The sequence below is a fragment of the Fusarium poae genome, chromosome 1, assembly GCF_019609905.1.
Source record: "Fusarium poae strain DAOMC 252244 chromosome 1, whole genome shotgun sequence".
NCBI lineage: Eukaryota > Fungi > Ascomycota > Sordariomycetes > Hypocreales > Nectriaceae > Fusarium > Fusarium poae.
In genome coordinates, this window is record NC_058399.1 from 2,553,162 (window position 1) to 2,567,536 (window position 14,375).

Sequence of the window (14,375 nt, forward strand, 5' to 3'; positions counted from 1 at the left end):
GGCAATCAAGGCGTTCCTAAATTGTGACCCCGCCGTTTTGTATTTTTAACGTCTTTTCAACCACCACGACATAACTCTGCTACGAACAAAGGGCCTGAGATGCGCTGTGCGCTCTCGGTCCATAATCCTGAGCGCCATGGTTTCACCTGATGTCTCCCAGTTGTCGCCACTTAGCGATACAAGGCGCCAGTTACTTCATGTTCATTCTTCATCCCCTGGTCTCCCACCGCTCCGGGAGGTCCTCGCAAACAGTCAGCCTCAGAATCAGGATGGACGCGGGAATACTATATTACCAATGAATGAGACATCGGGCTTCCTTCCCGCCCGTCTTCTGCATTCTTCAGAACCAATGTCAAACGTCACTTCGGCACCTTTATTGGGGACATCTGTTCCCGTCACTAACTTCAATGCCGCCGCGAACTCAGCGGGTGAACTTTCGACCAATGGTGGCTTCATAGCTGAGGATTCCGCTACTCCGAACCAGCAGGAAGATGATATAGTAGTAGTCAAGATCACCGGGAAATCGTCCAGGAAGCCTCGAAAACAGAAAGTGCCAAAACCAGCTGTGCCGAAACGAACTAAATCGGTTCCATCAGCCAAATCACAGACTTCAAAAGACGACACTGGCGACAAAGACATCGACGATGTTCCAGTGAAGTCTAATGCAAAGAAAAAGAAAACTGGTACTATGAGTAACCATTTTCCTCCACCACAAGAACCCAGCGCACCTGAGAAACTTAAGAAGGTCGACGTGAATGCACCCCTTCATCTGGAACAAGCACCTGCGCGGAGATTAGACTGGACTCCTCCAACTCAGAAAACAGTGGTCAACATTGATTCAGACTCGTCAGCTTTCAAAACGTTGGGCTCTTCTGAGGCAGATCAGCCACTTCCAGTCTTCAAGAATCTTGTAGGTGGCTACGCCTGCGCAGAAGAGCCTTCGGAGTCAGCATGCCGCCCTGCACAGGCTTCAGACGAAGATTCAAGCTTTCTCAGAAAAAGGAAGCGCATTGAGCTCTTAGCTACTAAAGCGACAGGCTCCTCAGCGATGGAACCCGAGAAGTCGCCCACAAAGAAACCCGCAAAGAAGAAGAAGCCCAGAACAATCACAGAACTTGCCACTGCTGCTTATAGGGTGCCTAGTCAGCCCGATCCTGAACCACCAAGCCCTTCTCTCTTAGATCACTTCTCGATCATCAAGAATGGTACTGTTGCTGCTGCTGATGCGCAGTCAGACAACCCCAAAGGCAAAGGGAAACAGCGGCGCAAAACCACGAATGTTCCTAAAAAGAAAGCACCACCCAAACCCGTTTTGCTGTCGCCAAGTGCTGCTTTAGCACAGGTTGCTAACCAAGATTTTGTTTTTGGGACCTCCAGTCAGCTGGCTAGGGAAGAGTCACCAACTGTCTTGAAAGATCTTCAAGCTGCTCTAAGACAATCAAATCAGAATGAAGATATAGGCTTCGCCATACCGATCCACAGTGATGGTGTCGAACCGCAACAACAACAACAACGTAGCAAGCTCTGGGGCGCAGCCGCTCGGGATGCTGAAGGAGATCTCTTTGATGCGGAAGTCATAAATCTGACTGAGGACACATCGATACTGCCGGTGGAGGGCACTAATGCAAACCCATTTGGATACCATGTCGGCGGAGATGACAGCATTGTCATGATTGAGAGCAATGCTCCAAGTGACCACGACCCCAATGTTGAATTGCCGGAAACTTCAGCATTGCCCGGTGAAAGGGCAAGGCATGCCTCGGAGGGTGATTCCCCCTACTTTTCCGACAGCGACTTTTCAGCCAGCACCAACATTGGTCCATCGAGGCCTGAGCAGAACAATGTTGTCGATGAGGCTTCGGTAACACCAATAGAGGAGATTGAGAAACTACCTGAACTTCCGCCACAGCCACCAAGGCCCAATTACGAGGGCTTTACAGACATCCGCTTGGCAAAAGAAATCAAGAAATTCGGCTTTAAACCCATCAAACGAAGAAGCGCGATGATTGCCTTGCTAGATCAATGCTGGCAGAGCAAGGCTCGTATAGGTCAAGCAAGTTTCCACGCCACAGCTATATCGCCTGCTGCTAGGCCCAAAGCCACAAAGATTTCCAAAACAAAGACCCCCCCAAAAGCCATCAAGAGTCCCAAAAAGCCTAGAGGTCAATCGCGCAGGAACAGCGTCAGTGCTTCGGAGCCTCAGGAACCGCCGCCTTCCGCTCAACCCCCTGAAACTCCCAAGCGGCGTCCTGGCCGGCCAAGAAAGGACAGCCTGGATTCCTCGCCAGGCATTACTTCCCCCTCCAGACGCAAGTCCGCTTCGCCATCAAAGCGTACAACATCATCTCGCCGAGGCAACGCTTCCCAGCCGCCTGTGATCGAAATTCCTGACTCCGAAGATGATGGGAGCGACTTCGCATCTTCACCACAGTCCAATCTTCAACAGACTTTTCCTTCTTCGGCCCCGTTGGATATATCTATCACAACCAATGACGACACAGAGTCGATCCTTGCAGTCACACATACCGAAGAGGAGGTAGCTCTGTTTGAGCATATAACCAATGCTGTCAAGTCTGCTCCACGGACTACAGACCCGCAAAAACCATCATGGAATGAAAAAATACTTCTTTACGACCCCATAATACTGGAGGACCTCGCAACATGGCTCAATACGGGCGAGCTTAATCGCGTGGGTTACGATGGAGAGGTGAACCCCAATGACGTGAAGAAATGGTGTGAATCGAGAAGTGTATGTTGCGTGGCGCGAGAAAACCACCGTGGCAAAGAACGAAAGCGGTTTTGATGACACACGATGGCGAGTATGGCGTTTCTTCTTTGGCATCACTATATCAGCATGCTTGTCTACTTTCACATGCGTTGTTTCTTTTTGCCTTTTTTTATTATTATTATCAACATGGCGTCCGATATCCTGCCATAACTTTTGGCGAGGCTGGTCGGAAATTTGGAAGAGTCTGTACTCACTATGCAACTAGACAAAGACGAGCTTCATGTTTATACGACAACGATAATGAATACAGTTATAAACGACAGGGTCGCCTCTCTCAGAGGCATCCTCCTACATATACATTCTGGTCCCTCCCTTCATGTCCAAGTGCGCCGGCGCGGGTATCAATCCATATTCTTTCCTGCACTCTACTTCGCCTTTTCAGCTGTCTTGCTTTTCTCAGGTTTCTTGTTTGACCCCTGTTGTGCCCAGACATCAGGCAATTCCTGTCCTTTCTGCCACCTTTCCATACTGTTCCTATTAGTGCTGCGAAAGAAGAGCTTGTTCGGGAGACCTCACGGAGATGGTTCAGACATGCTGATTCAATAATGTTTGGAGATTCTCAAGACGAGAGTGAAGTTTGCTGAATACTGGCAGGTTTTGCGTGCGTACAGAGGAAATCGTGAGAATGACTTGGTTGCTTTAGAAAAGGTCCTGAGTCGGGGGGTCAACGAGTCGCTAATTTATATTCCAGGTTTTGGTAGTCTTACTACCAAGGTGCATCTCTCACTTGCTACAACACAACCTCATCAGGACCGGCCTTGGATACTTCGATCATGAGCCATACCATCAGACACCAATAATATCACACCACATCAGTTGCGGCTCTGCTCTTGCCTTTCTACTCCACTGGTAGAACGCGGACCACACCATTAAGCAGGACGATGTTGCATCCTTTCTTTCCTACCGCGATGAGGTGTGGCTCTTTTATCGGTATACCCGCGATGCATCTGATGGTGCAAATGATGCGCCAATGACGACTCGCGGGCCTGGCTTGCGCTGTTAAGAAAGCCAATTTGGGGCACATGAGACGGCTGCGCTGTCGACGCATAACAGCTCGGATCCCTTATCGGGGAAAAAGATGTCGTTAGTACACTGGGGACCTTGTCATGACCCTGGGTAATGGTTGCAGACTTCTTGAAAAGGTTGACCGTCCACCTCTGTGGTAGATCATGACAGCTCATCAAGCATCTCGAATACTGCAGCTAACTTCCCTGGTGTCTGGGGGGGTCTTCCATGGGGCAATGGACCGGTGAAATCTCGATGACGGATCTATCCTTCCAGTTCTGTTTGCTAGATCTGGTTTCCATCTTCTTGATCTGTGGGGAAAGCATTATCATGCCACAAGGATTTGATTGCGACTTTCCATCTTGGTCGACGGTCATGCTTCCAATTTCACCCAAGCTTCGACGGTTGAACCCCGCCAACGGCCCGGTTAGCCTTTGGAAACCCTTAACTACATCCATGACATGCATAAACAGACCACACCAATAGCCGGCCCTCACTTAAGCCAACGAATCAGTGGGCAATATTACTTGGCAATGCTACAGTCCGGTCTCCCGAACTGGCATCACTCATAGGCGATATTGAATCACATCTCATAGTTGTGGCAAGATTGAGGCTCTGCCTCGAAAGATTGGCGCCCACAACTCCACCGGATTCGGTGTCTCAGACCGTTATTCACCATACTCGCCATAAGACTTTTACTTGTCGGCCCCTCAGTGGTGGAATGTTTATCCAAGTAGGGCAGCTGAGCAAAGATCCCATAGTGCATTGACTCCCTGTGCCGCGCCATTGAGCGAGGATCAGAGCTATAGAGGGGAAAGTGGCAGAATACTGGAGCTCATATCAGGTGGGAATGCTGGCAGGTATATCGCGGTGCAAAGGGTTGCGTTGGTGCACTAGTTCAAGAGCTAAAGCGACCTGATTGTGACCATGATCTGAGCCAATATTATGGTGCCAACAAAGAATTCATCCATAAGAGGAGCCACATTCCTAATGCTGTAGAGTTGCCGGCTCTGATGCGGCTTCTCAAGTCTAAGGTATTCGGCTTTGATTCATGTTCCGCTCCGGCCTTGGTGGGGCCGTTTATAATTTCAGGGTTCAATCACCCCAGATCGCCTCGTTGAACTGCCAACGACCATGTTGAATTCTTTACCTAGGATAGGATAGTTGATCAGGGAGTGTTACTTCAAGAATATAGAGTACGAACCATTCTATTTTGCTTGGTATGCCACCATCAAGTGATCAGCTGCTCCGAGGACACAATCTAGCCAAGCGAGATAAGGAATTCGGGAGACATATGGCACGCCAAGCGAATTTTGATGTGTTCAATTCAACTGTCAGGAGAAAGCCGCATATTCACGGCATTGAAGACTGCCAATCGCATCTTTCAATTGACGTAACATCTCATGTAATCTAGTGGGATGTGTCAAGTGATACCAACTATCTGGGTTGCCTCAAACCTTCGAAGCCACTATCATAACGTGCGGAAACCGATCTCGCTTCTGTGAGAACCGATCAATGCAAGGCAATCAAATTGTGATATGTCATAAACCCCACCAATTTTGTTGAATGAGTTCATGTCAAGCATTATGTTGTGGGAAGAAATGCCGTCCTAATAGTGGTTCGTGATATCAAATGCCGTAGGGGCTGTTGTGTTGATAAGCTTGGTTCATCCTGGCGGACTACATGTAAGCATAGATCCTCAGGGTTTGCTATAAGTAGAAGTTTCGATTTTAACTAGACGTCATTACTACTGGAACTCCGCTTTTGCATGTGAATATCAGTGACACTCCTAAATTGCTTACATATTACTTGAGTTTAGCCAAAATGACGGGCGAACCGGGTTACCTACTCAATAGGTAGCTTACTATGTAAAGCAGAGGGCGTATAACGTCGAGGCTCAAGAAAGCAACGTCCAGTTGACATGAGCTCGGTGATATTGTCGGTCTCCGTCGACTATTGGCTGATTATAACCAATAGTGAGTGCATTGACTTGATATTCTTAAACCGTTAGTCTATACGTTATGACAAGTTCATATAACCCCTCTCCTCTCCATACGGATTGGCCTTGCAAGTCGGAGGCTTCGGGAGCCCAATACCGCAGACAATTTCACAATTTCTACCCCCAAGTAGGTAGTAAACAATGATAGAATTAACTATAAATTTTACATTTTATGGTTATCGATATCATCGAGAGAACTGTTGGTTGTAGCACAGACTCTACAGCACAGGCATTGCTCGGATCAGAACGCAATTCTTTGATGACGACAGCACGACTCTCGTCTTTAGTGCTAATACCGAACGCGGAGTTAGTGCTGACTTTACCGATATCAATGAATAATCATAGAACGAAGCCATCAAATAAGAAATCAGGTCTCGTGCAGGCTCTGAGACGGATTATTAGCGTTAACCCCCATGCCGTCCATTCCCTACCTACTATTCCGCCCTACGACCCTAGGTAGGTAGGAGGGAGACGACAGGAAAGTCCCCGGTATTTTAGTGAGGGTTGTCCGTCGGGTGCTACCCGACCTTGGCCGGTTCCATGGGTACAGTACAGTACAGTAGGTATCTGCCCTACTAATACTAGCTTAGTACTGTACCACTACCAACTGTCACTGTCAGCTCGGCTCGTTTATTTGACGGGCGTTGGTGCCAAGGCAGGGCCGCCACCCCAGGGATCGTCAATACAACACGACCTAGCAATCCATTCAAACTCCCCACCAACTCATTCTCTTTCAGGTACCCAAACCCAGACCCAGAGTCTCTCGCCAACGTCCCAGTCCCGCATCGTCTCTTATGTTTCACAGCTACAGCCTTCTCAGCCTCTTCTTGGCCCCTTCTGGCTTTGCGACGGGAAGTCTGTTGGAGACTTGACATCTTACCTGGCAGTGGGGGTTTCGTCTGCGTTACCGCACCTGGTCGTTGATGGCCTCTCGCCCGCATCCCGTCCATTCCAAGCCCACGGCACCAGTCTGCAAACCATTCGCCTGTTCTTTTGACCTACCCCACGTACTCTCATTACCGTGACTCGATTATCGTTATCATCGCGCTCGTGTGGCCAACGTAACACGACAATGTCCAACTACATGGATAGTTTATCCCTCGGACCCGGCTTCAATAACGTCGGCATGTCTGAGGGGCTTGACTCTGCGCAACAGTCCACAACGTCGCCGTCATCCATATCCCACCAAGATGCCTCCTTCCACACCCAGCCGACTTCTTTTCAAGGCAACGTTACTGTCTATCAAACAACAGGTCCCGATGCCCATACGAGCCCGATCCAGCAACCCGGAAGCAACACCCCCGCTCTGAACCCACGATCATGCGTAACCTGTCGCCGCCGGAAAGTTCGTTGCGACAAGCAGATGCCTTGTTCCAACTGTCGTCGAGCACAGATTCCATGTGTCTTTCCCGCTCCCGGAAGGGCACCACGGCAGCCCCGCCGGAAAGACCCCAATGCGCCACCCAAAAACTCAAGTCAACGTGAGATAGAGTTGATGAAAAGACTGAGGAAGTTGGAGGGCATCGTAGAAGAATTAAGCGGCCAGATCGAGGTTGAGTCAGGGGGCAAAGGTCAATCATCAGCCAGTTCACCTGAAGCCGTGCATCCAGGTCAAAACAATTCCTTTGACACGTCGGCACATAATACACAACGACACCTGTCAAATGCGTCCTCGCAGCAAGGAAATGCCAGAATCACTGGCGAAAGCCCGCAAGGTAGTGAAGCTACAAGCGAGCAGAGCGAGGGTGCCCGCAAAAGTATGCATAAAAAGTTTGGCCGACTAGTCTTGAACGACAACGATACCAGCGGAAGTCGAAAATACGTCAGCCATGGACTGTGGGCAAAACTCAATGATGAGGTTGGTTTATTTCGAATCGTTGTTAATTTGTGGCTGACTTGTAAAACCAGCTCGACTCGATACGAGAAGAAACACAAAGACTCACCGATGAAGACTTTGACGAATCCGACATAGAAGAAACGCCAGATAGCTCACCCGCAGCTGCGCTGTCGGCAAACCATAATGCGTTCATTTTCGGATATCGCTCTACAGAGGTTGATTTGGACAAATACTGGCCTATGCCGACCGTCATTCCATTCCTGTGGTCTGTATACCAGGAGAACGTGGAGCCATTGCTTAAAGTGCTTCATATACCCACTATGGAGCCAGTTTTTCGAGATGCGAGAAGGGACCACAAACAGCTCTCCTCTGGGAACGAAGCACTGGTCTGGGCGATATACTACGCCGCAATAACATCACTAGACCCTGATGAGGTATGGCAAAGTCTTCAGCTACAACGGCAAGAGATGCTAACTTGAATACAGGTTCGAGCCAATCTTGGTGTCAACAAAGAGGATGTCCTCATACAGTACCGTTTCGCCGTTGAGCAGGCGCTCGCCAAAGCCAACTTCCTCAACTCGTTAGACACTCCGATCATGCAGGCTTTGCTCATCTTCCTTCTTGTAGTTAAGGGCCAAGACGGAAGCCGCTTCTGTTGGTCTCTGACAGGTCTGGTAGCTCACCTGGCTCAAGGTATGGGTCTTCACCGCGATGGATCACATTTTGGGTTGAGCCCCTTTGAGACAGAGATGAGGAGACGTCTCTGGTGGTCATTACTGCTATTAGACCTTCGATCGGCCGATGAGTTGGGTACCGACCTTATCATTTCGGACTATGACACGCAGATGCCAAGCAATATCAACGATGCTGACATCAAGCCCGACTCAACAGAGGCTCCTGAGCCCAGAGAAGGTCATTCTGACTGTGCGGTGGCGATCGTTCGTTTTGAGATTGCAGGATTCGGCAGGCGCCTTGTCCGACTTTCATCTGCATCCATGTCGTTCTGTCCCAAAGGCATGCCTTTTGAAAACACTACTCTTTCTGAACGGGAAGACATGCTCATCGATGTTTATCGGAGAGTTGAGCACAAATTCCTGAAGCACATCACGGCTAATACTAATCCCTTGTATTGGATGGCCGCCTCCATTGCTCGTATCATTATGGCCAAGATGACTCTAGTTATCTACCAGCCAGTACTCTTCCCTGGTTCCGAGGGAGAAGGTGCACTTTCAGATGAGGCGAGAGAGCGAGCCTACTTGGCAGCGCTTGAAATCGCGGAATACAATCACATCTTGAACAACGATACAAGATGTAAGCAGTTTAGGTGGTTGTTCAAAACCTACACCAACTGGTCTGCCATGGCCTACTTTCTCATAGCCAGTTGTCGTCGGCCATGGACCCCTCTCGTGGAGCGTGGTTGGGAAGCGATCAATGGATATGAGGATCATCCAGCGCAGCTTGTGAAGTCTGGCGACAATACATCTGTCGTGATGCCTATAAGGAAACTTTACTTGAGAGCACAAAGACACCGTGCGGCGGAGATTATTCGGCTTCGCAGCAATCCCGAAGAGGCTCGTCGTTTGGAATTTGAAGAAAGGACAAACCCCAGGTATCAAACTCGATTTGGACAGGAAACTGATCGGAATGTCAACAAGATGGATGAGATCAGGCAAAAATGGAGGTATCTGGTGCACGCTGACGGAAGTAACATACCGACGTCTACCCCAGCTGAGCTCAGTCCTGTGGCATTACCAGAAATGCTCCAGCCTACACAAGCACAACTCCCATCTCGCCCTCGGACACCGTCAGTCAACGATATTCCAGGAACCTTTGACCTCTCGGACACGACAATGAACTTTATGAACGATATGATGGCACAGGGTACAAATTTCAGCATGACAGGCTTCTGGCCACTCAACGACGTCGGTGCGGCCCAGATGAAGGCCATGAATACTGCGGCAACGCCCATGACTACAACTGCCCAAATGCCGCAACCACAAACGACGCAAGTATTAGACATGGGTCAGCAGTTTCAACCCCAGTCTATGCAACTACTTAAAGATGAGATCCCACCGCCTTATCTTTGGGATGGTTCTTACCCGACCATGAACCCAAACTTTGATCCAAACTTTGATCAAACAGCGGGTATGGATGATATCGACATGCTTGGAGAAGATTTCAATTGGCACCACTGGAGCCAAAATGTTCGTGGTATGTAGATAGATGCTCCACCAGCAAAATGACGGTGAGTTAACCAAGACTGTATTAGTTTGGAAGACTATAGATGGTGTGTATTGGGGGTGATTGTGCTTGTATGATACCCGTTGAAATTTGTGTCGTGGGCCGATGAATCTAGACAATCTTCTTTCCATAATCTAGCTATTTGCGAATTTACTTTCTCCCGGCTTGTATCTGAGACTGGGTATTTGTTCTATGACTGCCTGCATTTCATGATAATTGTGTCCGATCTCAATACGCCATCCGAGGTGACGGCTGCCTGTAACTCACTCGTATATACTATACAATATATACCATGTGACAGACGGAGTCAGCTATTTCCAAAATAGTTGTTGTTGATTCATCTTGTCTGGTCTGAGCTTCCGCTCGCTCTCACTTTCACAAACGAACCACTCTTACGTTCTTGTGGTAGTTCTCGTGCCGTCGTTGAGGAAGACTGTCAAAGTTATAACCGTGTCGCTACAATCATAGTTTCTCTTCTTGAGCTTTGCTCTGTCTCTCCTCTTCCAGAACCTGTTCTCTTTCCCTAACTTCGACGTCGGTCGGTCCGCCTTTGCCGAAATTGACGAGAACCACATGCTCCCAATCCCCTCCTCTTTCTGAGCCTCTGAGCTCTGGTCCCGGCTTGTCTATTCCTAATACAATCCTCTTGTCCTTTTTCCTTATGAACAGATGATGTGGGCTCATTACTTTGTCGGCCCAGGGAATCATGGATGTTTTGTGTTGCTTGCCCTTCTCTGTCTCTGCTGTGGGCACCTGCTCCAAAAAAGAGAGTAGCTGCTCCCGCTGTTCTGAAATTCGATTCGGTCTTGTTCCTTCTGACGGACTCTTCATGATCTTTGCAACCAGTGTTAGGAGGAAGTACTGTGGTGGGAAAAGAATGATACTGTTGGTGGAGGCGCGGGAGAGGAAGGATTGCGCTGGTGCGAAGAGCGCGGCTGTGTGCTCAACCCCATTGTCAGGTGTTGGGATGAGCATCTCAGATGGCATATCGCTGCTTGATTGTGGGAGCATATACAGATACATCTGCGTCGTGAAGCGCTTGTTGTTGGTTGCTGGTGTGACCCAGCGTGTGAACGGAATGAGGCCATCTGTATTTCGTCAGTAACAATTCTTTATGTGCAATTATTACTCATCTCACCGAGATCTGGCTCGGCTCCCACTGACTTGAGCCATTCCAGAAACTTGACTTGGTTCCCATGGATCATCTTCCTCGCAGCGTCTCTGTCCTTAACGTCCAAATTTATAAGCTCGTTGTCCTTCCTTGCAAGTAAGATACCAGTTTCTTCAAAAGTCTCCCTAATTGCACCTATTCTGTATGCGAGCCCATCTTGATGCCTCTCTGTAGAGCCTTCCTCAGGGATAGCACCGTCATGATAAGGGTCTAAGTTTCCACCTGGAAATACGTGGGCTGATGCAAACGAAGAAGAAGTGTGGACGCGGTGAAGCAGGAGAACCTCATTAGCCGGCGACACAAGGAGCACTGAGGAGCTTGGTCTTGGAATTGAAGGTGGAGGCTTGTTTGCTGACGATGACTCTTGTCGGAAATACATGAGAGGCAGATAGGGTCTGGGGATATGATTACACTTATGAGGGGCGATATTAATATCACGAAGGGGTTGTCGCGACAAAGAGCGCCTGATGGCGTGAAACAGCAGAGACATGAGTACTAGGTAAAGGGGTTTGCAGGCATGTACGACATAGCGAGTGCGGAGTAATTCTCAAACTGAATGGTTGGAGATGGGCATGTGAGGACTTGCCGGGCGGTAAGCCGAGGTCCGGGCTTCACGATGCCGTGGGGTGAAGATCGGCTCCGAATCACCGGACAACCTGGTGGGTTCTGGTGGCTATAACGATTTGGCGATGTCTAAATAATCTAGTAAGAAATTCGGAGGATGGAATAAGAAGGAGCGTGATTTTATCAGTCCATTGAGAAATCTAGACTTGCAATATGATCAGATTCTGGTACTACAGACCTAGATTGGACAATCACTTGTTCCAGGGTAGACATATTATCACTGATTCTTAAAAGTACACAAAAGATGGAGATGTGTTCAAATAAGACGAGAAAAAGATATTTCTTGCCAGTCACGATATTGGCAGTAGACGAACAACTAATCCCAACGTGATAATGATTGGCATCAACAGTCTTAACAAGTCACCTAACACCGCTAGCTGCTTCAAATATACGCAAAAACGTCAAAAAGAAAGCACATCTCAATCATTGAATATGTATTATAGGAACAGCCCGATGCGGGGGTCGAACCCGCAACCTTGAGATCGCGTACTCGTAAGAGTCTCACGCTCTACCGATTGAGCTAACCGGGCGTGCTTCGCCGGGTGATCAAGCCCGTTTTTGTTGGAGGGCGAGTTGAAAATAACGAATATGTAGTCATGAATTACTTGGAAAAGTGTGATGAAAGGCTGGTTTCGGTGGGAACCATTGGGTCCTCTCGTTGTGTGGTTCGCTGGGGCTTGGTTTGTGAGGGTTCAATCGGGAATAAAGCCGGGGATCAGGTCAATGTCTGAATCGAACCTTGGCGAGTTGGTTCAACAAAACATCCTATCTTGGCAGAAATTCATATGAGGTTCTCTTGAAATACAGAAAACAGAATCCAATAAATGGAAATACATAGTCTATAACTACCTATGTAAATCGGTAACCTTGGTATTCGTGGTTATCATTCTTCATTGTTCTTCATTGTACCTGGGTACACTAACTCAAGGTAATCACTGATTGGCTGCTCTGGACCCTCAATTTGGGCAGGTGCAGCTTAGTCACGTGCATTTATTCCACCTGCCTCGTCTAGGGTTTCTCCCCCACGAAAAACAATTTCGCCTGAAAACTGGAAAGAGCTACTGTTTGTTCACGGCATCTCGAGACCCGGCACGACACGACATCTTCACGAAGTAACGCCACACTAACCCTTCAGACACAATGGCCAAGATCTCGTAAGTATCCTCCTCTGCGGACTCATAACAGGACTCGTCTCTCGTTCTTGCTTCTCGTATCGCATCGTCTCTGCCAACTTGTTCGGTGATGGAGCGCCCGATGCGCAAAGAGCTGGAAATTATTTCTGAAAAGGTGGTGGTTTGGCGGGGAACAAGAGCCGAATTTTGTGTCAACGCACACAACGAACAACGACAACAGTCAGAGAATACGGCACCACTCTCTCGGCTGGTGACGACGCTATTCATGCCTCTTTGGTCTTGAATTTTTCTTTACCCTCGATTTCGAACTCGACAGCTCGGCAAGCAACTGCCATCGAACACTTGCACCATCCAACAATTTGGCAGAGAAGAATTCAACACAGAAGCGAGAACGGGACAGAGACCGAGAGACAAAGTCTCTAAAAAAATACAACATAATACTGACATGCTTTCCACAGGCGTGGTGCCCCTGGTGGCAAGCTCAAGATGACCCTGGGTCTCCCTGTGTACGATTCCTTCCACCCATCACTTATCCGATTCAGCAAACTGACTCCCTCTCCAGCGGTGCCGTCATGAACTGCGCTGACAACTCCGGTGCCCGAAACCTCTACATCATTGCCGTCAAGGGTATTGGTGCTCGCCTGAACCGATTGCCCGCTGGTGGTGTCGGTGACATGGTTATGGCCACCGTCAAGAAGGGAAAGCCTGAGCTCCGAAAGAAGGTCCACCCCGCCGTTATCGTCCGACAGTCCAAGCCCTGGAAGCGATTCGACGGTGTCTTCCTCTACTTCGAGGACAACGCCGGTGTTGTATGTTTTGATCCAAGTACAAAGAATGGGAGCCGGATAACTAACATACTTTGTAGATCGTCAACCCCAAGGGTGAGATGAAGGGCTCCGCCATTACCGGCCCCGTCGGTAAGGAGGCTGCTGAGTTGTGGCCCGTAAGTTCTCTCTCGACTACACCTTCGTATCACGCGCTAACAATTCCCAGCGTATTGCCAGCAACTCCGGTGTCGTCATGTAAGGTGCTTGCTTGCGAAAGGAAATCAAGGAAAGACAAAAGGGCGTGCGGTGCGTGGTGGTTGGGTTTCTGTCCCGAATGCGATCAGATAGAGCGCGGTAAAGAAACATTATCCCCCTTCCCCAAGACTCTTATTCTTTTTTTCATCCGCCCGGGTCTAGGGGAAGGTGAAAAGGGGAATGTTCTTTTTATCTATTACTTTTAAAGTCGCTGGATTGGCACAAGGCTCTTGCATTTCGGTTGCGGCGTGTAAGGATGATTCTCATACCAGGCATTCACATCAAGGACAAAACAAAAGTCACTTCAAAAGGATTCTCCCTGGGCGTTGTGTTCTGTTTTTGGGGTTCAAATATGTGCAACTCTCCTCGCCGTTGACCTTGTGATTTTGTTATGTGATGATGTCTGTTAAATCACTAAATATCTCGATCGGACGTGGCTTTCGCCAAGTCGAGTAACTCACCACGAAGACTGTTATTAGACCCAGAGTTAGACCCAGAGTAGATTTGCACCCCCCATCATAAGTTCCTCATGAATGAAAACGACTCACAAAAGCA

General features: G+C 48.8%; 4 protein-coding genes and 1 non-coding gene across 5 annotated transcripts; 3 read left to right on the top strand and 2 right to left on the bottom strand.

Annotated features, from left to right (window-relative positions):
• Nucleotides 1–295: 295 nt before the first annotated feature.
• FPOAC1_000841 (uncharacterized protein) lies at nucleotides 296–2,803 on the top strand (the record flags this gene model as incomplete). The annotated part of the gene is made up of 1 exon (XM_044845452.1): nucleotides 296–2,803. The coding sequence occupies one exon, from the start codon at nucleotides 296–298 to the stop codon at nucleotides 2,801–2,803; it is 2,508 nt and encodes an 835-aa protein (XP_044711368.1).
• Nucleotides 2,804–6,864: 4,061 nt separating this feature from the next.
• Nucleotides 6,865–9,848, top strand: FPOAC1_000842 (uncharacterized protein; the record flags this gene model as incomplete). Its single annotated transcript, XM_044845453.1, has 3 exons — nucleotides 6,865–7,650; nucleotides 7,701–8,063; nucleotides 8,115–9,848. 3 exons carry the CDS (start codon nucleotides 6,865–6,867, stop codon nucleotides 9,846–9,848), a joined length of 2,883 nt encoding a protein of 960 aa, XP_044711369.1.
• Nucleotides 9,849–10,332: 484 nt separating this feature from the next.
• FPOAC1_000843 (uncharacterized protein) lies at nucleotides 10,333–11,420 on the bottom strand (the record flags this gene model as incomplete). The annotated part of the gene is made up of 2 exons (XM_044845454.1): nucleotides 10,333–10,958; nucleotides 11,009–11,420. 2 exons carry the CDS (start codon nucleotides 11,418–11,420, stop codon nucleotides 10,333–10,335), a joined length of 1,038 nt encoding a protein of 345 aa, XP_044711370.1.
• A 692-nt stretch (nucleotides 11,421–12,112) lies between these two features.
• Nucleotides 12,113–12,195, bottom strand: FPOAC1_000844. The gene has a single exon. It is a non-coding gene; the product is annotated as a tRNA-Lys (tRNA).
• A 610-nt stretch (nucleotides 12,196–12,805) lies between these two features.
• Nucleotides 12,806–13,824, top strand: RPL23A_1 (60S ribosomal protein L23A; the record flags this gene model as incomplete). Its single annotated transcript, XM_044845455.1, has 5 exons — nucleotides 12,806–12,819; nucleotides 13,257–13,304; nucleotides 13,361–13,607; nucleotides 13,664–13,741; nucleotides 13,792–13,824. The coding sequence occupies 5 exons, from the start codon at nucleotides 12,806–12,808 to the stop codon at nucleotides 13,822–13,824; spliced, it is 420 nt and encodes a 139-aa protein (XP_044711371.1).
• Nucleotides 13,825–14,375: the final 551 nt, after the last annotated feature.